Source organism: Corvus moneduloides, chromosome 26, assembly GCF_009650955.1.
Source record: "Corvus moneduloides isolate bCorMon1 chromosome 26, bCorMon1.pri, whole genome shotgun sequence".
Taxonomy (NCBI): domain Eukaryota; kingdom Metazoa; phylum Chordata; class Aves; order Passeriformes; family Corvidae; genus Corvus; species Corvus moneduloides.
The window spans coordinates 218,888-246,428 of NC_045501.1; the positions used below are offsets into that span (position 1 = coordinate 218,888).

General features: G+C 57.3%; 2 protein-coding genes and 1 long non-coding RNA gene across 4 annotated transcripts in view; 2 read left to right on the forward strand and 1 right to left on the reverse strand.

The window, feature by feature from the left end:
* On the forward strand, window positions 1-19,294 carry ACE (angiotensin I converting enzyme). Its single transcript, XM_032091596.1, has 25 exons — window positions 1-639; window positions 4,019-4,186; window positions 5,453-5,540; window positions 5,783-5,926; window positions 6,182-6,373; window positions 6,518-6,615; window positions 7,148-7,320; window positions 7,596-7,819; window positions 9,193-9,337; window positions 9,636-9,734; window positions 9,935-10,057; window positions 11,377-11,588; window positions 12,086-12,222; window positions 12,509-12,667; window positions 14,064-14,151; window positions 14,356-14,499; window positions 14,728-14,919; window positions 15,265-15,362; window positions 15,646-15,818; window positions 16,250-16,473; window positions 16,707-16,851; window positions 17,056-17,154; window positions 17,555-17,677; window positions 18,204-18,391; window positions 18,657-19,294. Exons 1-25 carry the CDS (start codon window positions 55-57, stop codon window positions 18,851-18,853), a joined length of 4,218 nt encoding a protein of 1,405 aa, XP_031947487.1. The 5' UTR covers window positions 1-54; the 3' UTR covers window positions 18,854-19,294.
* LOC116435328 lies at window positions 19,015-27,453 on the reverse strand. The gene is made up of 2 exons (XR_004236765.1): window positions 27,301-27,453; window positions 19,015-21,166 (listed from the first exon to the last, which is right to left on the reverse strand). It is a non-coding gene; the product is annotated as an uncharacterized LOC116435328 (long non-coding RNA).
* Window positions 27,163-27,541, forward strand: part of KCNH6 (potassium voltage-gated channel subfamily H member 6) — a 32,882-nt gene continuing 32,503 nt past the window's right edge. The window contains exon 1 of one of the 2 annotated variants that reach the window (XM_032091597.1): window positions 27,163-27,334. In XM_032091597.1, the coding sequence (XP_031947488.1) occupies window positions 27,259-27,334 (76 nt within the window). In that variant the 5' untranslated portion in view covers window positions 27,163-27,258. The remainder of the gene's footprint in view (window positions 27,335-27,541) is intronic. The other variant, XM_032091599.1, reaches the window with a different exon arrangement.

The window sequence follows — 27,541 nt, forward strand, 5'->3', positions numbered from 1 at the left end:
AAGTTGAGCTGGATCCCCTGCGCCAAGTCAGGAGGGGACAGGGACCCTGCAGGGATGGAGCTGAGTCTCACCCACCCCATCCACCCCAGCCTTTCTCTTTTCTCTTTTTTCTGCCTCTCCCTTGATTCTCCTCCATCTCCTTCCCTCCCTCCTGTCCCAGCCCCTTCCCCTTCCCCTTCCCTCCCGACAACGCCAGGAGCCAAAAGGACTTTGCCCCCCAAGGCAGTGCTCGCTCCTTCCCGCTCCTTCCCGCAAGCCTTGGAGCCGCCGAAGGGAGAGCAGAATGCTCCGGTCTTATCTGCGAGGGGAGGCAGGCTCGGTGGGCAGGGTTTGCGCGAAAGCTGCTGGCTTATAAGCAGCCGGCAGCGGAGGCAAAGCTGTCTCGGAAGGCACCGAACGGGGCCCCCTCCGTGCAGCGCTCCCGCCGCGATGCCCGCGGCGCTGGGGCTGCTGCTCTGGCTGAGCCTGGCAGGTGCCCTTCGGCCCGGCCTCGAGCCCCCCCAGCATGCCGCCACCGAGGAAGGGGCCACCTTGTTCGCCAGAGACTACAACAGCACGGCCGAGCTCGTCTTCTTCGACAGCGTCTCGGCCAGCTGGAATTACAACACCGACCTGACGGCCGAAAATGCTGCTCTGCAGGTGGGTGGTGGGACGGGGGCGATGCTACCACGGGGGTGTCCCCAGCACCGGAGGCTGGGGGGGCTGGGTCACGGTGGAGACACTTGGTGTGGTTCCCTTCCTCCCTGCGGGTTTCTGTCTCAGCACCTCAGGGTGGCAAACCAGGGCTGGGACTTGTAGTCCAGGAGCCACTGGGTTTTGCCCCAAATTTGTTTTCAGAGAGACTCTGCCCCAGAGTGACAGCTCTCGTCCCAGAGCAGAGTCCTGGTTACTTTTAGAGGTGATTCCCTCCTCCCAGCACCTTCCACTTTCCTTTCCCCCTTCCCAGGACTGGGTCAGGTGTCAATTGTCCCTGTCCCCATCCCCTCCTGGTGTCACCACATCCCAGTGCTGGGGGTTTTCATTTGGGGCAGACACCAGGAGCCCAAAATGCACAAGCAGCTGGGTGGCATCGGGACTGAGGCTGCCACCTCTTGTCCCTGTGTCCCCAGCCCACGGGGACAAAGATAGCTTTGGGAAAGCATTCCAGGCTATAGGGAATTAGACTCAGCCCAGCTACGGGCAGGCAGAACCCCTGCAGGGAGCAATGCTGTGTGCATCCCACAGGCATGGGTGTGTTTTCCCAGGGGTTTCCATGTGTCTGGGTTGTATTTAGTGGGGCAGGGAGCTGCAGCAACCCCGGGTCTGCTCTTGGTTGGGTGAGCTGCAGCACAGCCCAGGCCAGGGGATGGTAGTGCCTGGGCAGGCTGCGGGGCTTTCCCTGGCCCCAACCGTGCTCAGGGAGCTGCCGGTGGCCCCAGCATGGGGTCGTGGACAAGTCACTGTGTGCAGCTTGGGCTCCATCTGCCAACCCTGTGGCTACAGGTGCACAAGGGTCAGTGCAGCCCATACGTGACTACGGTGTGTTCAGCGAGCCCAGTATCACACAGGGGCTGCCACACAGCCCTGAACCCTCCAGATCCTGTGGGGATGGGAGCACAGTGTGCCCTGTGCAGGAAGGAAATGCGTCTTCCTGCGTAGGGGAAAGATCACTGCCAGGTCTGGCCACTGCCAATTTGGCAGGATGCTCAAGAGGGCCCAGGTGCCCCTTCAGCCTTTTTTTGTCAAGCTGACTTGATGTCTGGGCAGACACCCAGCACTAGCTGCAGATGTGGTGGGGCTGGGGACCTTGGGGCCGAGGAGGAACACCCCAGTCACTCTGAGTCCAAGGTTAGGGCCAGGAGAGCACCTTGCATGGACTTTTCTCAAAAGGCGTTTCCAGACCAGCTTTTCCCGCTTTATGTGCTATTAAATGTGTGAGGATCATGTCCAGGAGCTCCCTGCAATGTCAAGGCTCCTAAGCCAGCCCAGGTAGAGGAGGGGATCTGAACCCCTGAGATCAGTCCATGGAGAGGCAGCAGGGAGGTGTGGTGGGATGGGGAGTCACTGACTGCTAAAGGAATACCAGCTGGCCAGCAGGACTCAAAAGGCTGGATTTGGGGATCTGGGAAAGCATTGGGCCAGGCAAACCCTACACATCTGTAACACAAGAGGGGCTGAGTCAGGCCGCTGGGGCATGGGCAGCTCCAGGGCCTGCCACGAAAGGGGACCCTGTGACAAAGGGACATGAGGGGCTGGAAGCCAAAGGCAGGGGCAGGGATGGGCAGAGGGATGCTGGACAGACAGATAGATGCACCATCTCTCGCAAGCTGGGGCTCTGGGCAAGAGGCTGGCGATGGGGTTTGGGGGCTGCTCATGTTTGGGTGCAGAACTTCTGCAGGTGCCTGGGCCAAGGCACTCCCTGTGTCCTGAGATGCATCCTGAGTCTTCACCGTGCATCCAGGAGCAGGGAGGTACTGGGGTGGGGGTTTTGGTAAGGAGGCTTTGAGGCTGTGGGTGTCAAGGGGTTTCTGAGCCCCACGCAGGGGCATCCCCTCCAGAGAGAGATCCCAGATGAGAGGTGAAGGGCCAGAACTGGTGGGCATGGCCGTGGCAAGGGGGGGGTCTCAGGCAGCACCGCTGACCTCAAATCACTCTACCAGAGTTGTCAGGAGAGTTTAGGGTACAATTTGCCTGACTAAACACAGGCGCCTGTTCAAGGAGAAGACAAAACACAGCTGGACTCTGCTTCCTCCAGCTCCTCCAGCTCTGCATGAGGTCTGGGAAGGGGTAAAGGCATCCCCTGTTCAGAGGGCTGATGCAAGAGCAGGGTGTCTGTGGGGCTGGCATGTCCTAGCATGTTGGGAGATTGGGGCCAGTTTGTACCAGTGATGCTGTGGGCACTGGGATGTCCGAGGGAAGCGGTGGGAGCAGTTCTGGGTAGCCAGAGGCACCTGGCACTTTTGGCATTCCCACCCCCGTGTCCCACGGCTGCGTGGGTATCTGCCTCGGGCAGCCTCCAACTCTGCTGCACCACAACTCCCCTCCTTCCCTGCTGCCTGCTGAGGGAATGTGAAGATTAAAATAAAACAAACCAGGCGTGTTGGAGCCAGGCTAAAAATGCCACAAGTCACAGCTATTGGGCTCCATAAATCACCCCAGGACAGCACATGGACACTGACCAGGCACTCTGCACCACCTCACTCCATCTGTGCCGGGCCAGGACACTCTCAAAATATCAGTTTCCTGAAAATACAGCTGTCACTGACCAGGCTAGGATACAACCACCTGCAATGCACCCCATCCCAAAATCGTGTCCACAGCTCCAGCTGCCTAAATAACCCCCCACAGCGCCGGCAGCTTCCTGCCAGCCCATGGCCCTGGGAAGGGAGATCAGGGCTGCCAGCAGTTGGGTGACAGGGAGACACACAAAACCAGGGACTCAGAGCAAATGGGTGAACCCCAGATGCGGCATTTACAGGTCACGGGGTTCAGACAGCCAAAGGAGAAATGTGTAGAAATAGAAGTGTACAGACATAGTGTGGGCATACAGAAAGGAGAAAGGTGAATGTGGCACCTTTATAGTTATCTTTTGGGCTTCTGTGAAGGTGAGAAACAGCAGGAATAGAAATAAAATTAAGCCAGACCTCAGAGCTCCTTCTGAAACCAGGGTCTGGCAGGTGTCAAAGCCAGCCCAGGAGCACCCAGACACCCTGACCTCATGGCCTGGACAGCCAGTCCCAGCATTCCCATCCCATACGAGACCCTGGAGCACCCTCCAAAACACCCTGACAGGCCACCTTAAGTGGGTGCTCATCGGGAGCTCCACAGGCGAGCGGGGGCTGCAGACACTGCTGTGCTGGCTGGAAGCCGCTGTCTCTATCCGTGGGTGCCATGGACAGGGGACAGCCCTGCCTGTCACTCCATGTCCTGTCACCTCTGACTCCCACAAACCCTCATGACTCTGACTCCGGCCCCCAAACCATTGCTTGGGTGGTGGCATGTCCCAGGGCTGGTCCTGAGCCCCCATGTCCCCTCTCAGGTCAAGGCGTCCCTGGAGGAGCAGAACTTCACGGAGCTGTGGGGGAAGAAAGCCAAGGAGCTCTATGGTGACAAGTGGAATAACTTCAGTGACCCTCTGCTGAGGAAAATCATTGGCTCCATCCAGACCTTGGGACCCTCCAACCTGCCCCTGGAGAAGAGAGAGCAGGTAGGCGAGGTGGCAAGGAAGCCCTGGGCATGGCTGGGGCGCTGCAAAACCCCTTAGAGGGATTTTTCACAAGCATCCAGACTCTGCTGCTGACCTGTTGCATTTTGGAGAGTGTCACTGGCATCTACAAAGTGATTGAGGAGGAGATGAGGTGCTATCTTCAGGGCATGTGGGCTGCCTGCTGGCCCTGTTACCTTATCTTGGAGCTACCCCAGCAGGAACTGGAGATTCCCTGCTTTCACAGAGCAGTCTTGGGCATCACATGGAGACCAGCCAGACTGTGCCCATGGCTGGAGCCAGCTGTTCCAACCCCTCTGGGCTCATCAGGTATGCAGCCCACTGAAAAGAAGGGCTGATGCAGCCACCCAGCTCCTGAGTCCCCCATGAGACAAGGAATGCTGTGCCTTGGTGACACAGTTCCATGCTAGGAACATCAGGACATCCTGAGCCTTCCCCATCACAGTCCTTAGCTTTAAGGGCCATTTACCTGAATTTTGATTTCCATGCATGAAAATACTGCCCAGGCTGAGGCTGGCAGCCACTCACCTCTGCATAAGCACAGGGACAGGCCCTTCCATCCTGACCCACAGCTCCCTGACAGCCATTCCCACCAAAACCCTGACAAAGCCTAGTGATACAATCCCTTCCGGAGAACTGTCGGCCCCGGTTCCTTCCAGGAAACCCATCCCTGCCTTCTCCCAAATAACAGACAGCATCATGTCTCCTCCCTGCACATCAGTCATGTCTCGCCCATCCCTGGGCAGCTCTATCCCACAGCCACCATTGTCCCAATTGCCATCCTCTCTGCACAGCTGGAGCAGAGGAATGGGAGTGGAGAGAGGGACGGAGCAAAGGAATTTCCTTCCCTGGGAATGGGCTTCCCAGGCATGTTCCAGGAAACCTCCTGTTGCTATTGTTTGCTGTTGTTGAAGTTCACAGAAATAAATCCCCCTCATCCTCCTGCTTTTCTTCTCCTATTTTTTTAACCCATTTAGATAAACAGCCTGTGCTACGGCCCTGCTGATGAGCAGTTTTATAAACAGCTCCTCTCTGGAGCATAGCTGTGCAGGGATTGTCTGTCCCTGCTCTCACCATGCCAAAACCCTGAGTGATAACACACTTATCTCACCAAAAACATGCTGTTTATACACCAGTCCTTCCCCACATCTTCCCGACACACACGCTGCAGAGCTCAGAAGCCTGTAGATCCCTCCTGAAGGGCTGTTCTGTCCCCTTGCAGCCCCAACGTCTTTTCCTTTCCCACAGTATAACACCATCCTGAGCGACATGGACAAAATCTACTCCACGGCCAAGGTGTGCTTGCCCAATGGCACCTGCTGGGATCTGGAGCCAGGTATGGTCCCTGTCCCCCTGATCCTGCCAGCTGCTGAGCACCCCAGAGCCATGACTTTGTCCTGGTCCCCATATCCTCAGTGGGTTGGGGTTGGCATGTGCCACTCATGTTCATCAGGATTGTCCCAGGGTGAGGATGGGCACTTGGGTGTGGTGTGGTGGTGGTGGCACCTCTGCAGAGCTGTAGCATATGCCCCCCTCTCCTGCCCCTTTCTTATGTTCTACTTGTCCCCTTTGTCCCAGACCTCTCGGACATCATGGCCACCTCCCGCAGCTACAAGAAGCTGCTCTACGCCTGGGAGGGGTGGCACAATGCCGCAGGGAACCCACTGCGCCCCAAGTACGAGGAGTTCGTGAAGTTGAGCAACGAGGCCTATATGATGGATGGTACAAACCGAGGGGATCCCCAACCAGGGGGTGGTCAGGGACCAGGGGTGGAAATCGGGACTGGGACATTGGGATGCCCTACTGCTCTCCCTACCCCACATGCAGCCAGGCATCCAACTTCTATTTCCCAGGTACCAACACTTCAGGGAAAGGGGAAACATCCTGCTGCAAGTCCCTGGTTCCACCTTTTGGGGATGGGTGGTGGGGGCAGCCTTTGGGGTCTGGAGCCAGAGGTCTTCCCTGTATCCCTGGTAGGATTCGAAGACACAGGCAGCTACTGGCGCTCCTGGTATGACTCAGACTCCTTTGAGAAGGACCTGGAGCGCATCTACAGCCAGCTGGAGCCACTCTACCTCAACCTGCACGCCTTTGTCCGGAGGAAGCTGTATGATCGCTATGGGCCCAAATACATCAACCTGAAGGGTCCCATCCCTGCTCACCTCCTGGGTAAGAGATGAGACTCTGCCAGCTGGTGCTCAGGGGTGCTGGTGGTGTCAGAGGGGCACACACAAGGCCAGAGAGGTCCTAGTTATCACTGGGTTTCTCTTCTGACCTGCCACCAGCTCTACTCCAGCTATTTTCTCTTCTCAGGGAACATGTGGGCTCAGCAGTGGAACAACATCTATGACCTGATGATCCCCTACCCTGAGAAGCCCAACCTTGATGTCACGAGCACCATGGTGGAGCAGGTGATGGGCTGAGGGTCTCATTGGGGCATCCGGGGGAAAAAACAGGAGGTGGTGCCCAAGGATGGACCATGACATTGACCCCATGGGAGTAGTTTCTCATACTTGTATAGGGGACAGCAGAAAATCCATATCTGGGAGGGGAAGGGACAAAGAAACGGTCTCACTACATCCCTGGCAATGACCAAAGATGCAGCAGGTGGACAAAAGTGGGCAGGCACTGGGACTGCTGCCAGTCCACAGGCTGGAGGCTGCGTTCCTGCATTCACACCATCATACAGCTCCAAGCACTTCTTGCGTATCAGTCCTGCTCCCTTCTCCTGCCCCTTCTGAGCTCCATCACCATTGCTCAGTGCTTTTTAGGGATGTTCACCAGTTCTGGGGCTGGGCCTCCCCATCATGGTGAGAGGGCCAGGACCTCAGTCCCTGGGAGCAACTCACCTCCTTCCCATGGTCCTGGGGGAGCATTGGAGGCAATGTCCAGGGCACGGGCAGCCCCTGCCTCAGCCATAACCCACTGCCTGCTGCCCACCAGCGCTGGAATGCCACCCACATGTTCCGGGTCTCAGAGGAGTTCTTCACCTCCCTGGGGCTTCTGGAGATGCCCTCTGAATTCTGGGAGAAGTCCATGCTGGAGAAGCCGACAGATGGGCGGGAGGTGGTGTGTCACGCCTCGGCCTGGGACTTCTACAACCGCAAAGACTTCAGGTCTGTGGGGACATGCAGGGACCCAGGGCTACAGGGCAAAACCCTCCTCCATCCTACTTGGTGGTCACCCTTTTGGGTACCCCCAGCCTGGCCATATGGCATTTTCTGAGGCGAGGTCTGGCGTGACAACACTGCCTTGCCTTCCCCTCCACTTTCCCTTACCCTGTGGGTGTTGCCACCCTCTCTGGGACTGTGGGGAGTCCTTCCCATCAAGGGGGTGCACAGGCAGCTGGGGTCCCTCACTGGGCTCAGGCAATGCTGTTTTCACGTGGCAGGATCAAGCAGTGCACGTCAGTGACCATGGAGCAGCTGTTCACAGTGCACCATGAGATGGGCCACATCCAGTACTACCTGCAATACAAGGACCAGCCTGTGTCCTTCCGCGGCGGGGCCAATCCTGGCTTCCATGAGGCCATTGGCGATGTCCTGTCCCTCTCTGTCTCCACCCCCAGCCACCTCAAGAAAATAGGTCTCCTCAGCAATGCTACTGAGGATGAAGGTATGGCAGCCACCCTGGAGAGCTGGGTGACCTGTGGCACGGGGAAGGGACATGCTAGGGTGGGTTGCAGCCTGGCAATACAGCCCAGAACTGCCCCAACCCCTTCTCATCTCTAAGGGTCCATGCAAAACCCCCTCTTGTCTCCATGGGTTCAGGCAGGACTTATTTTGTCTCCATGGGTCCATGTAGAGCCCTTCTTGGCTCCATCCTCTTCACCTCTGAGGCAGGAGGGATGCTGTCCAGAGCTTGTCTGTGCCTTTCCTTTCACCATCAGAGCCCAAACCTGAAAACAACATCTTTGTGCTTGATTGGCTTTGACCTCTCCAGCATTCCTCCCTCCCTCCCTTGCCAAGAAGCATCCAGCACCAGAGCTCCCGGTGCGGCTTTACGGAGGTGGCACCAAGCACTTACATGCACAGTCACAAGGGCGGTTGGCAGGTGACATGTCTGGCTGCCAACCGGCACGGCAGGGCAGGACTTGTCGCTGCAGACACTGCCCAGCTTGGCAAGAGCCTCATTCCCCCACCCAGCGTCCCTCAGCCAACACGTCAAAGCAGATGGCGGCAAAGGAAATTGAGCAGTCCCAGACCTGCCCCAGGCGGCTGCTTGGTGGAGGAGGGACAGTCCCAGGATCCTCCTGCCATGTCATTAAATATGTTTTATGACAAGAAAGACATCACAGCAGCCAAGAGCATTGGGCCCGTGCTGCATAAACACCATGAAGCAGATGGTCCCTGCCTCAAGCCATTGCTGCCCAACTTGCCAGCCCTTGGCAGGCAGGCCATCATAGTGATGGCAGCCAAGAGCCCCTCAGGGAAGTGCTGCCAACCTCCTTCTGACCCTACAGCTTCAGCTGGGTCTCCAGCAGGTCTCTCTCCAAACTTCCTTCCCCAGGTTTCCTTGAGGGGAAAAACAGATGTGACCATCCCCTGTGCTCCTTGTGATATGGTGGTGACTGTCCTAGAGTTGACTCTAGTTCTGGGTCTAAACCATCAGAGCCTTTGCAGTGGTGTGACTGCAGATCAAACTCCCCCAAACTCCCTCACCTTGAGGCCCCAGGGTGGAATTGTGAAGAGTTACCCTTACCAAAGATCTTTTAACTCTGAGAGCTGGGCTAAGGGCAAGGGGACACCACACTTGTCACTATCGCTGTCCCCACTCAGTAAAAGGCACATGTTGCCCCAGGTAATAGCTGTATCTACAGAAACCTCCTGTGTCCTACAAAGCTTCTCTAGGAGCAAGGTTATGTGTTGAAATGCTGTCCCCATTTCTCATCCAGATCTGCCCACCCTCTTGCCCACTAAAAGTCTGGTGCCTGTAGTGCTGTCTATGCAGGCTTCTTTCCAGCCTGGTTCAGGCTCTGTTTTATGCAGAGAGCAATATCAACTACCTGCTGAAGATGGCCCTGGAGAAGATTGCCTTCCTGCCCTTTGGCTACCTCATTGACCAGTGGCGCTGGAACGTGTTCAGTGGCCGCACGCCCCCGAGCCGTTACAACTATGACTGGTGGTATCTGAGGTAGGGGACACTCACCAAGGGTGGATGGGGGTGTGGAAGCTGGGGATGTGCAAGGAAAGGAGGCAGGAAAGAGGAAAGGAAAGGAAAAGCATAAAAGTAGCCATGGAGGTGGTGGGAGAACAACGGATAGATGGGTGGGTGGGTGGGTGGGTAGGATGGATGGATGGATGGATGGATGGACAGAAGTACATGGAATCGTGCTCTAATTGTGCAGGTTTCTTCAGCACCATTCCTTGACTTGATTCTTCTGACCACTTATTATTCCCATGTTCATGCTGTTGTTCTCTGTTGTCCACAGAACCAAATACCAGGGAATCTGTGCTCCGGTTTCAAGGAATGAAAGCAACTTTGACCCTGGAGCAAAGTACCACATCCCAGGGAACACTCCTTACATCAGGTAGAGGAAGTGTTGGCAAGGGGACCAAGGTTTGGGATGCAGTGGGCGGGGGATCATGTGGGCAGGGACTGTCATGTGCTGCTCCTGTTCAAGACATAGAGATCTCCCAGCACTTGGGACCACAAATGGTGAGGTTGAGCTCTGGGACTTGTCTGCTTCCCCTTGTCCCCAGTTCTGATCTTCATGGGCTTCCTTGGCAGGTACTTTGTGAGCTTCATCCTCCAGTTCCAGTTTCACAAGGCGCTGTGCCATGCGGCCAATCACAACGGTTCCCTGCACACCTGTGACATCTACAGGTCCAAAGAGGCTGGAGCCAAACTCAGGTGGGGACAGAGGAGGGTCAGGAAAATCGCCATGGGCAGATGTGTGCATGGAAGCTGATTGTGTGCAAAGGAATGAAGGGAGGGAGGGAGGGAGGGAGGGAAGGAGGGAGGGAGGGAGGGAGGGAGGAAGGCAGGAAGGAAGGCAGGAAGGCAGGCAGGCAGGAAGGCAGGCAGGAAGGAAGGCAGGCAGGAAGGAAGGCAGGCAGGCAGGAAGGAAGGCAGGCAGGCAGGAAGGAAGGCAGGAAGGCAGGAAGGCAGGAAGGCAGGCAGGCAGGAAGGCAGGCAGGCAGGAAGGAAGGCAGGAAAGCAGGCAGGCAGGAAGGAAGGCAGGCAGGAAGGCAGGAAGGCAGGAAGGCAGGAAGGCAGGCAGGAAGGCAGGCAGAAAGGCAGGAAGGCAGGCAGGAAGGCAGGCAGGCAGGAAGGCAGGCAGGAAGGCAGGAAGGCAGGAAGGCAGGCAGGAAGGAAGGCAGGAAGGCAGGCAGGAAGGCAGGAAGGCAGGAAGGAAGGCAGGAAGGCAGGCAGGAGGGCAGGAAGGAAGGCAGGCAGGAAGGCAGGAAGGCAGGAAGGCAGGCAGGAGGGCAGGAAGGCAGGCAGGAAGGAAGGCAGGCAGGAAGGCAGGCAGGAAGGCAGGAAGGAAGGCAGGAAGGAAGGCAGGAAGGAAGGCAGGAAGGCAGGCAAGGAAGGAAGGAAGGCAAGGAAGGCAGGCAGGAAGGCAGGAAGGAAGGCAGGAAGGAAGGCAGGAAGGAAGGCAGGAAGGCAGGCAAGGAAGGAAGGAAGGCAAGGAAGGCAGGAAGGAAGGCAGGAAGGCAAGGAAGGCAGGAAGGAAGGCAGGAAGGCAGGAAGGAAGGCAGGCAGGAAGGCAGGCAGGAAGGAAGGCAGGAAGGCAGGAAGGCAGGAAGGCAGGAAGGAAGGCAGGAAGGCAGGAAGGCAGGAAGGAAGGAAGGAAGGAAGGAAGGAAGGAAGGAAAAGTGAACTGGAGAAATAGCTTTGCAGATGGATGGATGGATGGATGGAAATACATGGAAGCACTGGGGTGGGGTGAGTGGTCCTCACCAGAGTATTGCTATTGTCCCTGCCACAAGCTCCCACCCAGACAAGAGGTCACTGAAGCACATTGGCTCCTGTTGATTCCCTGGGTGTTACAGGGAGTCCTCAGTTGCCACATGCAGGACAGGTAGTGGCTTCCAAGGCAGTTCCCAGGTTCATGTCCCACTCAGGAACAGCATCTTCAACCCTTAAGATGCTGAGATACTATCACTGCTTCTCTTCCATCCATCCCCTGGCCTCATGCTGGCTCTTGCTGTTCTGCTCCTCTGCAGGGAAGTGTTGAAAGCTGGGTCCTCGAAGTCGTGGCAGGATATCCTCTTGAATCTCACTGGCACAGGTCAAATGGATGCTGGACCCCTTCTGGAGTATTTCAGCCCTGTCACCAGGTGGCTTGAGGAGCAGAACAACAAGACCAATGAGGTGCTGGGCTGGCCTGAGTTTGACTGGCGTCCCCCTGTCCCTGAAGGCTACCCTGAAGGCATTGGTAAGGCTGCAGCTCCATCCCAGGTCTGGGGAGGGTCAGGAAGACATCCCCCAAGGGACATCACTAACCCACAGGCAGAAGAGAGGGAGGTCTTTGCTGTGGGTGGAGTGGTCCCCATATCAGAAAAGAGAAATAGCCAGTTCCAGTGATGTCCCACAGGGTGTTACTTCCCAGGAGGCAGGTACTATTGTCAGAAGCTGTATAGTGATGTCATCAGTCATGGTGTGAAGAGTTTCTCTTCTCAGTTGTATCCTTTGTGCTCACACGGGAGAGTCAAGGGCATGCAGCTTGTCCTGTTATCCCATCCTCTGTCCAATGGGACACCCCAGCAGGGCCCCTCTGCCCTCATTTCTTAGCTCAGCCTGCTCCCAAGTTGTGGCATCCTTCAATGGACCTGCAGTTCTGGGAAAAGCTCAACTATGGCTTCTCCATGGGATAGTGCTCTTGCAACTCTCCTGACCTTCCTCGCCTCTTCCCCCGTTTATTTCCTCCTCTAGACAAAATAGCAGATGAGGCACAAGCTAAAGAATTCTTGTCTGAGTACAACAGCACGGCCGAAGAAGTGTGGAATGCCTACACCGAGGCATCCTGGGCCTACAACACCAACATCACTGACCACAACAAGGAGATCATGGTATGGGAATGACCCTGGGGCTGCACAGGGAGAGCCAACAGCCAGGGAAGGCAGCTGGTACCCAGGGCACATTTCACAGGAGCTCTGAAAACCAGGGCAGCCTCTGCCCCTCATAAAGGGGTAACGTTCTCACCCAGGAGGTGCTTTTTCCTTGAAAACCCTCATCATCCCATGAGGTACCCACAAAGGCAACTATGGGGAGGATGTCAGTCATGGGATGCCAGGTGGTGTTTCTAGTGGTGGCCTGTGTCTTCTCCCCGAAGCAACTTCTCTTCTCTCATTGTAGCTGGAGAAGAACTTGGCCATGTCCAAGCACACCCTGGAGTACGGCATGAGGGCCAGGCAGTTTGACACCTCTGATTTCCAGGACCAAAGTGTCACCCGCATCCTCAAGAAGCTGAGTGTCATTGAGAGGGCAGCCCTGCCTGAGAGTGAGCTGAAGGAGGTGAGTGGCAAGGGGACAGAGCAACAGAGGGTGTCCCTTGCCATCACCCTGTGTGAAGACACAAGCTTCTCTCAAAATTTAAGAAATGCCACTGGGCAGCCACCATCAGCCCTTAAAAAGGTGGCTTGGTACCATCTACACAAAGCCAAAATCCTTGTCTTCAGGGTTTCCCACCCAAAGGCTGCCTATCCCAGGCTGCAGTGGGGCCTGGATGTTTGGATGACAATGGCACGTTGCTTGTTGGCCCCAGGCCCTCTTTTATTGTCTCCATGTTGCCTCCGTTGGGGTCAACTGGATCTTGGAAGGGACCAGAGTAAAACACCAGAAAACACCTTGTCTTGGTTTGAAAGACAGGTGTCTTCCAAGGAAGGCAGGAGTCTCCCTTGAAATGAAAAAAAAAATGCAACCCCCTTCCCTCCAAATTATTATAATTTTGAAATTAAGGGGCTTTCAAGCAAAGATATGAGGAATAGGAGTAACAGTTCTTTATTAATATATATCTTTATGTGTATAACCAGTCAAACAAAACAGCAATAACCATGGCAGTGACAGCAAACAATCACAAACCCAGTGCCAGCCTTCTCGGCTGTCGGGCCCTTTCCCCTCGGGTGCAGTTCCGCTCGCAGCCGGCAGGGGCGCTGGCGGCTCCCGGTGAGCAGGGCAGGTGCGATGGTTCCCCCGCGGCTGCAGGGGGCGCTCCGGAGCGAGCTCGGGGAGCACGCGGCACCGGTGCCCTGGGATCCCGGGAAGGGATGGAACAAAGGCTTCACAAACCCCTGGGCAGCCGATCCCGGTGTCCGGCCGGACCCTCAGGAACAGCAGGCTGGAATAGCAGGCTGGAATAGCAGGCTGGAACATCAGGGACGAGCACAGATCCCGGGTGGCAGATGAGATGTATCAAACTCCGGAGCTGCAGCGGGAACCCCTGGAGGTCTGGGCAGGCAGGGCATGGCGGGGCTACAGAGTAGCGAAAGCTCCCAGCAACGGCGGAGGCAGGGCGGCCGCAACCCGGCTCCCAGCGGGGCAGGGAAAGGCAGCTTTGGGATCCCGGGGTTTCTCCAGTAGAAGGAAGGCAGCCAAAAAACCAGAAGCCTTCTGTGCTGACAAATTCCTTTCAGCCTCTCTCTCCATCCAAACGCGGGGAACTCACAGCCCATAAGACCAGGTGAAAGAGAGTGGTCAGTTGGACCCCTCCCTCTATGGCCAGGTCTTTTGTTTTTCTTAAGCACCCAGTAATTTGTCCCAACATGTATGGGGACATGTATGGGGAAAATTCTTAAAGAGAAAAAGAAAACAGAAGGAGAACTCCTAAAACCCCAACACACCTTGATGGGCTGGGACATTCTCTGATATCAGGAGCAAGGATAACCAGTTTACAAACTGATTTCCTTTGCAGTATAACACCCTCCTCTCAGATATGGAGACCACGTACAGTGTGGCCAAGGTCTGCAGACAGAACAAAACCTGTCACCCACTGGATCCTGGTAAGGTCTAGCAGGGTGTCATGTGGGGCATCTGCACTGGCCCAGAAGGAAGGGATTTTTTTTTTAAATGGGGCATGAAGAAAGACCATGAAAGGTTCTTTCACCTTCTCTATGATGGCCCCTGAGCAACACATTGGGTATAGAACCATTGCACGTGTTCAGCCCATTCAACAGCATCACTGTGGCTTCATTGCTCTCTCTTAGACCTCACAGACATCATGGCCACCTCTCGGGACTATGATGAGCTCCTCTTCGCCTGGAAGGGCTGGCGGGATGCTTCTGGGAAGAAGATGAGGAACAACTACAAGCGATACGTGGAACTGAGCAACAAGGCAGCCATGCTCAATGGTCAGTGCCCTGCTCCCCTAGAGCCTACCATGGCTCTAACCACCTGTGAGCAGAGGATTGGGCTCTTCATCCAACTGGGGGTCAAAATCCTAAGGGTATGGAGATCTCACTAACTCCCAGGAGATTTACTCTCTCACAGATATGGAGGGACCTGGAGTGTCTGAACAGCAAGACAGTCTTGCCCAAGAAGGACAATGTCTGACAGCTTCTGCTCTTGCCTTGCCACAGGCTACAAAGACAACGGAGCCTACTGGAGATCCCTCTATGAGACGCCCACCTTTGAGGAAGATCTGGAGAGGCTGTATCAGCAGCTGCAGCCCCTGTACCTCAACCTGCACGCTTATGTACGCCGAGCCCTGTACAGAAAGTATGGTGCAGAGCACATAAACCTGAAGGGTCCCATCCCTGCCCATCTGCTAGGTAAGGGGGCTCTGCTTGAGCTAAGCTGCATCTCCCACGAGGTGTGGCTGGCTCTGTGCCATGTCAAGAGTTAAGACTGGTCTCTGCTCAGCTCTGGCTGAAGGGACAAGGTCGCCTGGGATGGGTCTGTAGAGACCAATCTGCTCCAGGGAAAGGCAGCACGTTCAGCACTACTTGACCTCTCTTGCATGGATGGGCTCCTGCCCACCTTGCCCTTGTGCAGGCAGGGCAGGGATCAGGCAATGCAGGGACCAGGCAATGCAGGGACCAGTCAGGGTGATCCACCTGGTTGCTCTCCTCTCCCTGTCTCCTTCCTGACATGTGTCGTTGTCCTGTGCTTCCCAGGCAACATGTGGGCTCAGTCATGGTCCAACATTTTCGACCTGGTGATACCTTTCCCTGATGCCACCAAGGTGGATGCCACCCCGGCCATGAAAAAACAGGTCAGTGATCTTCCAGACTGCTCTGGGGAAGCCCCTTGGGACCCAGCAACCTTTGGCTGTAGCCACCACCCATGTTGCCAAATGCTCTACTGTTGCCAAAAAAATCCATGCCTCATCTGTATTCTCTCCCTACCTTTATATGCCAAGACCTGGATCCAGGTCTAGCTGACTCCAAGAGATCCCCCTGCCCAGAACAAGGCTACCCCTGTCCTCCCATCATTCCACATCCCCAGCACCCCAGCATCCCCCACTGTCCCTCACCAGGTCTCTGCTCTTTCCCCAGGGCTGGACACCCAAGAAAATGTTTGAAGAGTCGGACCGTTTCTTCACCTCTCTGGGCCTCATCAAAATGCCACAGGAATTCTGGGACAAGTCCATGATCGAGAAACCATCGGATGGGCGGGAGGTGGTGTGCCACGCCTCGGCCTGGGATTTCTACAATCGCAAGGACTTCAGGTGCCCATGGGGAGCAGCTGATGTGGTGCTGGGGCGGAAAGCAGCGTCTTTGTAGAATAAGGGCACGTGGTCTGACGCCACCTCAGTGTATCTTGCTCTGTGGCTGTGGCACCCCAACTATGGCACTTCCCTTTGTACTCAAGATGCTGGCAGGAGTCCCCATGGTGGATGGAGGGCTATCCGTGCCTGCCCTGCCCTGTCCTGTAGAATGGAAAAGCTGATGAACAGGGACAGGGAATGGGCAAGGTCAGCAGGAGATGCAGGAGAAGGAAGAGACCAACCCCATGGAGTAGGGCCAGCCTGGCCTGGCACCAGATGTGGGGTGGGGGCACACAGAAAGGAAAAACAGCTCAAGGGGACATGGTGGTTCCCAGAGGTTTTCACACCACCACTGCCCTCCCTTCTCCCCCAACCCTTGTGTCCCATTCCAGGATCAAGCAGTGCACGGTGGTGAACATGGACGACCTCATCACAGTGCATCACGAGATGGGCCACGTCCAGTACTTCCTGCAGTACAAGGACCAGCCCGTCTCCTTCCGTGACGGGGCCAACCCTGGCTTCCACGAGGCTGTTGGGGATGTCATGGCCTTGTCTGTCTCCACCCCCAAACACCTGCACAGCATCAATCTGCTGGACCAAGTCATGGAAAACGAAGGTGAGCTGGAGGGCCACACAGCAAATGTGGGGATGCTGATGGGAACAGCTGGAAATGCAGATGGTCAGGAGGGGATGGACAGGGTGGAAGGGCTTGGGGACATACATGGTGGCTTTGCATGCATGGAGGGGACAGAACCTGTTGGGGACACCCAGGTCTGGGGCAGAATGACCCATAGAGAGAGGAGAGGTGGGTACAGCACTGTCTTGCTCACATCTTCATGCCCCGGGCAGAAAGTGATATTAACTACCTGATGAGCATCGCCCTGGACAAAATCGCCTTCCTGCCCTTTGGATACCTCATGGACCAGTGGCGCTGGAAGGTGTTTGACGGGCGCATCAAAGAGGATGAGTACAACAAGGAGTGGTGGAACCTCAGGTAGGATTGAATTCAGACCCCTCTCTGGGACAAGGGCCTTGGCCATCATCCCGCTGGGTGTTTTCTCCTTGTGCTCCAGTTGACTGAAATGGGAATGATGAGATACACAACCCCTCCCTCTGTCCTCACACCCCACTATGTTCCTTCCCACTTTACCCCACCTCCTCCTCCCCAGGCTGGCCTGACTCTCCCTCTCTCACCCAGGATGAAGTACCAGGGCTTGTGCCCACCAGCACTGAGGTCTGAAGATGACTTTGATCCTGGGGCAAAGTTTCACATCCCTGCCAATGTCCCCTACATTAGGTGAGCCAGCAGGGCTGGGGCATGAGGGACACCACTTGGACACAGAAGCAGGATCCCCAGGTCAGATGCCAGTGATGACACCTTTTTTCATGGCTGGTGGTACCATCCTGTGTGGGCTGGGCAGCTCCAGAGACCCTGACAGAGCTTCAGAGGAGAAGTCTAGATTTGGGGGAATTTCTCCCTATACAAGGAAGATGAGCTCATCCACTCCAACAAATGCAAAATGCATCATGGGAGCAATGGCCTCAGCAGGTTGAGCTGAGCTGAAGCAGGTGTAGCTCCAAAGCCAGTGATGCTCCTCCAGACTGGGAGAGTGCAACCAGAGAATGAGGGGGGCTACACCCTCTCTTGCACAGGCACTAGCAGGGTCCATTCCCATCTCTTCATCCCTCTCCACCAGGTACTTCGTCAGCTTTGTGATCCAGTTCCAGTTCCACCAGGCACTCTGTAATGCAGCCAGGCACGAGGGTCCCCTGCACACCTGTGACATCTACGAGTCTCAGGAGGCTGGGAAGATCTTGGGGTAGGTGTGTGGGCAGGGCAAAGCCAAGGCATCTATGTCCCCAAATGCCTTAAAGCCAGCCCAGCAAGACAAGAGGCAACACAGCCACTGGTCATCCCTCCCATCCCATACCTGGGGCAGGGTCACCTTGGGCTGGGCGCTGGGGCTGTGATTGCAAAAGCAGCCACTAGATGGTAGCTAGGCCCCTGGCAGGGGGAAGGCTCCCTCCTCCTCCTCCTCCTCCTATGCTCCTCCAGCCCCCAGTTCCTTAGGGAAAACAACCCCCTTGCTTCCAGAAAAGCACCTGCAAAATTAACCCTTTCACCCAGGGACTGCTCTGCATAAGGCTGGATTCACTGGAGGGTTTTAATCCATGCAAACCCCTCTTCCCCTCAAGAAAAACGTTCTTGCCTGCGCTCCGGGCTGGCAGCCCTATAGTTCTGGGGGTACAGAGTATACCCAGGGATGCTGATACCAAGGGAAAGGGAGGGGCTGGCGGCCAAGAGGATGATGGGGAACCCACTGGAGCGGATTTCTCCTGCCACAGGGATGCCCTGAAGCTGGGTTTCAGCAAGCCGTGGCCCGAAGCCATGCAGCTCATCACGGGGCAGTCCAACATGTCAGCAGAGGCCCTGATGAGCTACTTCAAGCCACTCATGACATGGCTGGAGAAGGAGAATGAGAAGAACGGGGAGGTCCTGGGCTGGCCCGAGTACAGCTGGACTCCTTACACAGGTATGCAGGGCTCAGCCAAGCACAACAGGTCCATGATGGGCCAGGGCTTAGCCCTCAACAGAGTCAGAATGAAATGGAGCTCTCTTGGTGCCCCTTGGCCACCCCAAAAACCACACAGGGTGTTTGGAGGCTTCTCCTTGATTCCTCATGGAGCTGAGTTCAAAGGGCATCCAAGAGACCAGCAAGGGTGACCAGCTGGTGACCCAACATACCACAGCCCAGAGTCCCCAGCACCAACCAGGTATCTCATTTCTCTCTTTTCCAGCCACTCCAGACCAAGATGGCTCCAGCAAAACTGATTTCCTGGGAATGTCCCTGACCGAAAGTCAAGCCACAGCAGGTGGCTGGGTCCTGCTTGCCCTGGCACTCCTCTTCCTGATCACCACCACCTTCTTTGGTATCAAGTTCTCCTCAGCCAGGAGAAAGGCCTTCAAATCCAGCTCAGAAATGGAACTGAAATAAGGCAGCCACCAGCGGGGCAGCAGAGACAGGGTGCAAGCATGGGCACTTGGCCAGGCTGGCAGCCATGCCACAGGCACACTTGCCAAGGAAGCCATGGGTTTCCACAACCCAGGACTCCTCTCTCCTATCAGGTCAGACATTCCTTTCCACTATGCAAGAGCCAAAGCAGAGAAGAGCTATTTATTTGTCAATGTCTGCATCAGGGGAAAGAGAAATTCAGGCTCCGGCAGGCACGGAGCCGTCACAAGATGCCCCTGTGCCCAGTGCTGGAGCTGGTCCAGCCTGCTCACCCACCAGCCAGTTCTGATCTGTGGGCAAAGCCACAGAGACTTGACTGACAGAGGGCAGTTTGGGGAGGGATGGAGCACATCCTGGTTTGCCTGCTGCCAGGCTGTTCGCTTGCATGGATGAAAAATAAACCTATGTCTTGTCACCCTCCAAGCAGCAGTTCAGCTTCTTCTTGGATGTGGGCTGAGGGCTCAGTGGAACAAGCCTCTCAAGCAGGAGAGCTGCCACTCCAACACAATGCAAACACAAATCCCTGGGGACCAGCCTGGCTTTGGGGCAACATAACTGCAGCACCCAGCTTCCCCCATCCCCATCATGAAAGATCAGCATCCCTTTGCAGCACCTCCATCCTCCCCTGAATTGCGGCTCCCATCAGAGCTGACAGCTCGTGGGTTCACAATGAAGCACATGCCTAAGGGAGGGGTTGAATCAGGGCCAGAAATCCCCCAAGTCCAGACATGAACTGTTTAAAGGGCTGGGGGGTCACCAAGCCCAAGCTGGGACAAGGCTGGAGCTCACGGCTGCTGTGACTCCAGCACTCAACGGCACATTTACGTAAGAGCCGGGGCGGGGGGTCCAAGGTCAGCGATCACCTCCTGCCCTCCAGCTCCTGATTATCTTGGGATCAGCCGTGCTTGAGGCCCACCCCACCCCCCCCATCCCCGGCCTTGTCTTTCTTCTGCTTCTGTAAATAAAACTTCGTATTTGTTCTGCAGTGATTAGGTGCAAAACTAATCCCAGGCTGGGGATTATTGCAGCCTTAAAGAGCTGTGATCTGCTGCAGCCCGAAGCAGCAGGGGAAATGAGGGGATCTGGATGATCCCCCCCATCCCTCTCCCATCCGATGGCCTCTGCCCTCTGTCATGTCTTACACCGGGAAGCTGAGGCTTGGGAGCGGCTTATTGCACCTGGCAGACGAGCAGAAGGCAGGTGTCTGCCCGCCCACGCTCGGGTGTTTGTTTGCTTTCCATCCTCCTCGAGCACAGGACACCCACGGGGAGGTGGCACCCCAGCCGTTCATCCCCTGGTCCCGGGAGCAGCAGCCCCAGGCCCCGGCACTCACACGGGATCCTTCCCTCGCCACATCCTGGTGCATCTGCTTTATATCCCGGCACACCAGGCCCCCTCCTCTCCCCCCTTCCCGACAGTGCGTTGCTCATGGAGCAGAGACCTGGCACGGTGAGAGCTGAGTTGGAAGCCAAGTGTATTTTCAGCCTGGGAAATCAGGCTGGTGCAGGTGTGCTCCATCCAGCTCAGCTCCTCACTGGTAATTTGAGCTCGTTGGCTCCTTTCTGCCCCATTAGTGGGGGAAAAGAGGTCTCCAAGACCATCAAGATCCTGCAAGTTTCATGAAAATTGCTTTCTGGAGAAGAGGATTTAAAAAAAAAAAAAAAAAAGAGCCACACTGAACACTCAGGGACTGCAGCACAGGCTCAGACCTAACTAGATATCAGAGCATTCACAGAGGAGCTGAGTTTGTCCTACCATGGACACGAGGGTGGGTGGTGGGTGCGCTGAGCTGTGTCCAGAGGCAGACAGCCCAGGCCCGCTGGCCATGCAGAAGGCAGAGGCAGACACCAGGCTCCTTCAGCGCAGGTCCAAGCTCAGTGCAGCAGGTGGGATTGGACACCGGCCAACCTTCCACACGGGGCCAAGGTCCACGCAGCAGATGGGATGGGGTTGGACACCAGGCTGCCTTCAACACAGGTGCAAAGTCCACCCAGGAGATGGGGCCGGACACAAGGTTATGCCCAGTCCAGCCCAGGGGGAGGCTGATGGTCCCACTTGGGGCTCAACTGGAGCTTCTCAGCTGAGATAGCGTGCCTAGGTGAAACTTTTGAGGGCAGTGAGGGCTGGCGGGTGCCCCGAGGGCTCTGCCAAGCCAGCAGCAGTGTTTTACAAGATAGCTTTAAACCAAGGATGATTTCCCTTCCCTGTTGTGATAACATCTGGAGAGATTTTGCTGCCTTCTGGCTTCTGCATCATGCTTGCAGCTGAAATTAGGAGGCTCAGCGAAATCACTCCCTAAGGAGAAAAAAGAAATGTAAAAGCAGAGAAAAGGAGGAGATTCCCCCTCAATTCACAGAACTCCTAGAGGGGAGCTCAGGAGGCAGCAGGTACTGAGGCTTGGGGGGCTGCTTTGCACCCCCCTGCCTGTACATGAAGCTTCCAGAGAGATTTGCTCTAAAATCACATTAATTCAAAGCAAGAAACACTCTGGGTTCCCTTCACCAGCACAAGGACCCTTTAGGCATCAGAGAAATCCATTTTTCATTCTTTTAGGTTCATTATCCACTACAGGAGGGTGACTGGGGGTTCCCACAACCCGCGGCCCCTTGGTGCTGGTGGGGCCTGGCCAAGCCAGGTCTATTCTTAGCTGACGGGTGGCTGGGCAGCAGCAGACAGGGTGCACAGGGCTGCGTTCCTCACATTCCCCTTCCCCGGGGACAAGGAGCGCCTGGAAATATGCAGCCACAGCTTGGCAGCAGCTGGGGGCTGTCAGCAGGGGCCACCCTGGGCAGAGGAGAGGGTCGAGGTGGTGTTGGGGGGGTCTCAGGGGACAGCAGAATTGTGGAAGGGATGTAGTGAGCTGTGAGAAAGCCCCATTCCTGCAGCTCCTTGCCCTTGGCTTCAGCCCCTGCGAGCTCTGGTCAGCATCATCCTTCCCTACCCACTGCTCAAGCAGGGCTGAGGGGGGTAAAGGTGAATTTGGGGGTGAGGGGAAAGACCCCATATTCCCCCCCCAAGCAAGTTCAGACTCTCCCCAGCCCCATGGCTTAGCTAGAATTCCCTACCAAGGGGGACAGGGCCAGATCCAAACCAAATGACACCTCTACCCTCCCAATGTCCATCCTCGGTGGAGGGGTGTCATCCATGTCTGTGGCTGGATGCGCTGGGCACCCAGCAGGGTCGCATCCTCACCAGGGGATGCATTCAGGGGTGCCAGCTGGGCTGGCCCCCTCCCCAGCCCTGTAGAGTCCCTACCCTGTATGGGCAACATCGCCCTGTCTGGGGGTGCCTCAGCAGCAGGATCCCAAAGCAGGCTCTGCCCATGTCCCAGCGCTGGCAGGGAACTGTCCCCACCCCTAGGGGCTCCCCCCTGAGCTGACACCGTCCCACTGAGGCATCCCAGGTGACAGGGAGAGAATTGTCCCGTACCAAAGGTGCTGGGAACTTGGCACTTGGCTCCTATCCCCCCTTGCCCAGGAGTTTCTGTCAGACAGACCTGCTGCAGCCGCTGCCAGCACCCCCCTTCCCACAGCTGCATCCTGCCTTTCCCTGTGCTTCCCTGCAGCATCACGAGTTATTGCAGCCTGCAGGCCCCATCCATCCTCCTGGCAGGTGAGTCACGCGCCTACCCCGTGCCTCAGTTTCCCCTGCTGTGCAGTGAGGACAGGCAGGATGCCAGGGGGATGTCATGAACTGCACGGGCTGAGTCCCAGAGCAGAGTCTCCATGGCTTTTCCTGCCACTTACAAGTGGGAAGTGGCTTTGTCAGGAAACAATGTCCATGACCTGGTTTAATGTCACTGAGTCCTTCCCAGATTTGCAGTCTCCCAGGGCTGGAAGGACTGGGCTGATGAGGGTTCAATTTGGCTGCACATTTTACCCTTGTTTTGGGTGGGGTTTTTTTGTTTTATACTTAACAAACAGTGTGGAGGTGAGACCCTGAAAAATGCATCAGGATTTGGAGTGGTGAGGCAGAGGAAGGAGCCAGGACAAGGAGCATCCTTCCACCTGCAAAATAAATTTACAGCCCCAGTTCCTCCCTCCTGTGTGACATCCCTGGAGCATCTTCCAAAAGTGAAGGGCAAAGCAGGTGCATGAGCCATGCCAGGCAGAAGGACACCCAAGAGTGTCTTGGGACAGTCCTGGTGGCTGGAAGCAGCTTTAGGGACACGAAAGCCCTGTCTCTCTCTTCCCAGCTGTGTTTGCAGTGTGGCTCTAATTACAGAAATATGGAGAAATGTCGCCTCTCAGTTGGCAAACATTTCTCCTGGCAAGCGCCAGCCGACAGCTGCCATGCTGGGATCCAAGTGGGCTCCCATCCCCTCCATCCCACACCTCCCACCCCAAATCCACACCCCATTAAGGCTGCACCTCCTTTCCCAATGTGCCTGTGCCTGCCCAGGGCAGCCCCTCACTGAGTAGGTGATAATTTCCTGCACTCCCAGGAGCAGGGAGGGGGAGGACACCCTTTGGAAGCACCCAGGTTTCCTTTGCCCTTGGAAGCCAGGTAGTTTCCCACTGATTCCCCGGGGTGTGAGAATGAAGAAAAAAAAAGGGGAAAGGAGCAAAACCTCAAAAACATTCAATGAGGAGGAAGAGGAGGAGGAGCAGGGGGGAGAAGTAGAACTGAGCGAGGGAGGAGGAGGAGAGATGGGCAGGGAGAGAGAGGATTACTGTTCAGTTAAATTAGAGGGAGCCCTTCAGCTGACTTGAACAGCAGGAGAATTTTCCCAAAGACCCCAATTTTTCCAATTTGGGATAAAATGTAAGCACAGGATTAACTACAAGCATATGCTTAAAACCCAGGGAATTGAAAGGAGTCTGGGCATAAAGTGCTCCAAAGAGGGCAGGGAGGCAGGGCATGGACTGGCAGCTGCATGGATGACCGGGCCCTACAGGGATGCACTGAGGGGACTGGGGAGCTGTGAGGAGACTAGAAGAACCATGGGTGCACTGGGAGGCTCCTGGAGCTCAGTGAAGCTCCTGAAAGAGAATGACACGACTCAACTCCATATGCAAGGGCTGTGTGGGGAAGAGGGTTGGTTAAGAGAAGCTCTTCCACCAGTCAAGTGCTGGAACGAGACCCCCTGGTTGGGGAAAGGGGGATCAAAGGGGCCCCACTGCTATGCCTGGAGCAAGACAAGCCTTTCTGGGGTCATTGCACAGCCCCAGCCCTGGCAGAGGGGCTGGGGAGGCCGGGCTGTGCCCTGCCCCCTGCCCCATGCACTGCGCTGGTGCCCCCACACTCCACTCTGGGAGCCAGCACGTGCCCCTTATCGTCAGACACATCCTTGTCCACGTGATGCGTCCATGAACATCCCGGACTGATTTATGGGATGAGAGGAGGGCAGGAGGCCAACCTTAAATCCTGACTGGCTGGTGATTAATAATCATAATTACTATCATATTAGCTGTAGTAGTAATAGTTTGCTTTCCCCTGCAGAACCAGTCATCCAGGAATCTCAGAGAGGTTTCACCAGGCCAAGTGACCAATGTCCCTATTTCCTAAAGGAAATTGCGGCACAGAGCTGTCTCCCTTGAGTCACACAGTATATCAACAAGAAAACAGAGAAGGCAGGAGTCTGGACTCTGTGTCCCTCTCCCTCCCCCATGCTATTAAGCTGCATCTGTGTAATATAGAGCAAAACATCCTCCACGACTCGCAGTAAATCACGGCAGAGGCAGTGTGCAGAGTGGATGGGGGGAGATAATGGGTTTTTCACCCTCTTCAACAATAGAACAAGTTTTTCTCCGCTAGGGAAGGCTGGCTTCTCTGAGAGATGGAGATAAAAACAGCAGTGAGGCTCTGAAATGGGCCTGAAAGGGCACCTGCCTCTGCTCACCCACTTGCATGGCTGGCCCAGGGGCAGGAGGCAACCTGGGCAAACCATGCTGTGGGTCGAGTGTCCCACTGGCGTGGCCCGGTCCACATGGGCATTACTGAGGTGCACTGGAATATTAATTGAAAATCCCAGCAAAACACTTCTGCTGATGATAATGGACCATAATCCTCTTAGACCAATTTCATGCCTGAAAAACCATGCATAACAAAATAATAATAGAAAGCCCCTCAGTGGACACTGTCCTTAGCAGTGGACACAGGAGAAGGAGATAGGCCAGAGCGGGTTTCTCAGGAAGGAAAGGGAGCTGGTCCCCTTGGCCTCCACCCTTGAGGTGGGCAGGAGAAGAACTGAATTGGGTCTAGGTCTGAACATCTGCTCTAGCAGGGCAGCATCACCATGGGACCCCGATGTCCCACAGAGACCTGGGGACCCACCAGGACGCCCGCACCCTACAGAGCCCCTGGGGCTTTCTGTGACCCCAGAACCCTGGAACCTCCTGTATTCTTCGTGTTCATCAGAGCTGCCAGGACCCCCTGGGCTTTCCGTGTTCCTCAGAGTTCTCAGGACTCTCGGAACGCTCCATGTTCCTCAAGGATCCTCCGTGCCCGCAGAGCCCTGCGCCAGACCGGGTCCACCCATGCCAAGCCCCCCCCCCAACCAAGCAGCCATCCGCCCCTCCCGCCCGCCCCGCTCGCCCCTTCAGCACCACCCGAGCGGACAGCGCCAGGTTCGGGGCCCCGCACCCGGCACCCCCCGGCACCCCGGGAACACCCTGACCTCCTCCTCGGCACCTCAGAGACCTCCAGGAGCACCCTGACCTCCCCCCCGGCACCCCCCGGCACCCCGGGAACACCCTGACCTCCTCCTCGGCACCTCAGAGACCTCCAGGAGCACCCTGACCTCCCCCCCGGCACCCCCCGGCACCCCGGGAACACCCTGACCTCCTCCTCGGCACCTCAGAGACCTCCAGGAGCACCCTGACCTCCCCCCCGGCACCCCCCGGCACCCCGGGAACACCCTGACCTCCTCCTCGGCACCTCAGAGACCTCCAGGAGCACCCTGACCTCCCCCCCGGCACCCCCCGGCACCCCGGGAACACCCTGACCTCCTCCTCGGCACCTCAGAGACCTCCAGGAGCACCCTGACCTCCCCCCCGGCACCCCCCGGCACCCCGGGAACACCCTGACCTCCTCCTCGGCACCTCAGAGACCTCCAGGAGCACCCTGACCTCCTCCCCGGCACCCCCCGGCATCCCCAACGTCCCGACACAGCTCCCCCCCTTCTTTTGCACCCCATTTTCACCCCCCGACACTCCCTACTCTCCCCCTTGCGCCGACCGGCCCCCTCTCCCCTGCTGCATTCCTGCGCCCTCCCCTCAGCACCCTCTCCTCTGCTCCTGTACCCTTGCACCCACAGACATTCTCCCAATCCCTGCACCCAGCAGCACCCCCTCTTCGGCCTCTGCACCTCTGCATCTCCTCCTCCCCCGCACCACCCCCTGCACCTCAGCACCACCTGCACGCCCCCCTCCACTCACCACCCCTGCACCCCGGCATCCCCTCCTCTGCCACCCCCAGTACCCCAGCGCTCTTCATCACTCCCTCCTCCACCATCCTCCTTCACCATCCCCACCCGTCAGCTCCCGGCACCCCCCAGCGCCTCCTCCTCCAGCACCCCGCTCCAGCACCCCTTCCTTCACCACCCCTTTCTCCAGCGCCCCTAGCACCCTTCAGCTGCACTCCTATCAACTCCCCCCATCCCCAGCACAACCTCCCGTTCCAACACCCCAGGCCTCCAGGACATCCTTCCCCAGCCCCACAAGGACCCCCATCCCCATCCCCTCCAGGCACCCCCATCTCAGCCCCACAAGGACCCCATCCCCACCCTCTCACTGTCCCAGGGCCCCAAAGCTTCCTTCACCTCTCAGCACCCCCTGCCCCAGCCCCTCGAGGACCCCATCCCCGCACCCCCGGCACCCACCTGCTCCCCCGCCCCGCCCCGCCCCGCCCCGCCCCGGAGCCCCCCCGCCCGCGGGGCCGGCGCTGGACGGGGCCGTGCGGGTGCCGGTGCCGCGAGATGCCGGGGGGCCCGGGGGAGCCCCGGGGGGCGCCGGGGGGTGCGCGCTCCCCGGCCGGCAGCTGTTGCTGCTGACGGCTCCCCCGGAGCCTCCGGCGGGCCGGGGCAGCGGTGACTAAGCACTTTGGGGATTTCTACTCTTATTATTTTATTCTATTATTTTCTCCCGCTTTCAAGCGGGTCCTCCCCCTTCTCTCCCCCGCTTCCCCCTCCCATCCTCATCCTCCCCGGCCGCCCCCGCCCGGGGCCGGGCGCGGCAGGGCGGGCGGAGGGGTTCCCCCTTCCGGCCACCGGGAGCATGGGAGCCCCGGGCCGGCTGAGCTCCAGAGCTCGGTCAGCCCTGGGGTGAGGCGGAGCGGGGCCGCGCCGTGCCGGGCCGTGCCGCGCCGCTCCGGGGCCGGGCCGCGCTCCCCGCCGCGCCCGCGGGCAAGTTCCGCTGCTCCCGGGGCGCGCAGAGCGCAGCGGAGCGATGCCGGTGCGCCGGGGCCATGTGGCCCCCCAGAACACCTACCTGGACACCATCATCCGCAAATTTGAAGGACAAAGTGAGTACCGCACCCTCCGGTCCCGCTCCGCTTCCCCCGCGGCCGGGGCGGCCCCCCAACTTCTGAGCACAGCGGGGAGGGGAGGGGGGGCCGGCGGGAGGTGTCTCCGGGTGCACGGAGGCGCCCCTGTGACTTCCCGAGTGGGGAGAGGGGTGGGCGACAGCCAGGCAGTGTCCCCGCGGGTATTTATAGACAGGGCGACACAGG

Excerpts from the sequence above, each read along its gene's own strand:
- ACE (XM_032091596.1), top strand. The coding sequence starts at position 55 with ATGGAGCTGAGTCTCACCCACCCCATCCACCCCAGCCTTTCTCTTTTC. Across the intron at positions 6,616-7,147 it reads CGAGCACCATGGTGGAGCAG|CGCTGGAATGCCACCCACAT; the intron begins GTGATGGGCTGA and ends GCTGCCCACCAG. Across the intron at positions 16,852-17,055 it reads AAGGAGTGGTGGAACCTCAG|GATGAAGTACCAGGGCTTGT; the intron begins GTAGGATTGAAT and ends TCTCTCACCCAG.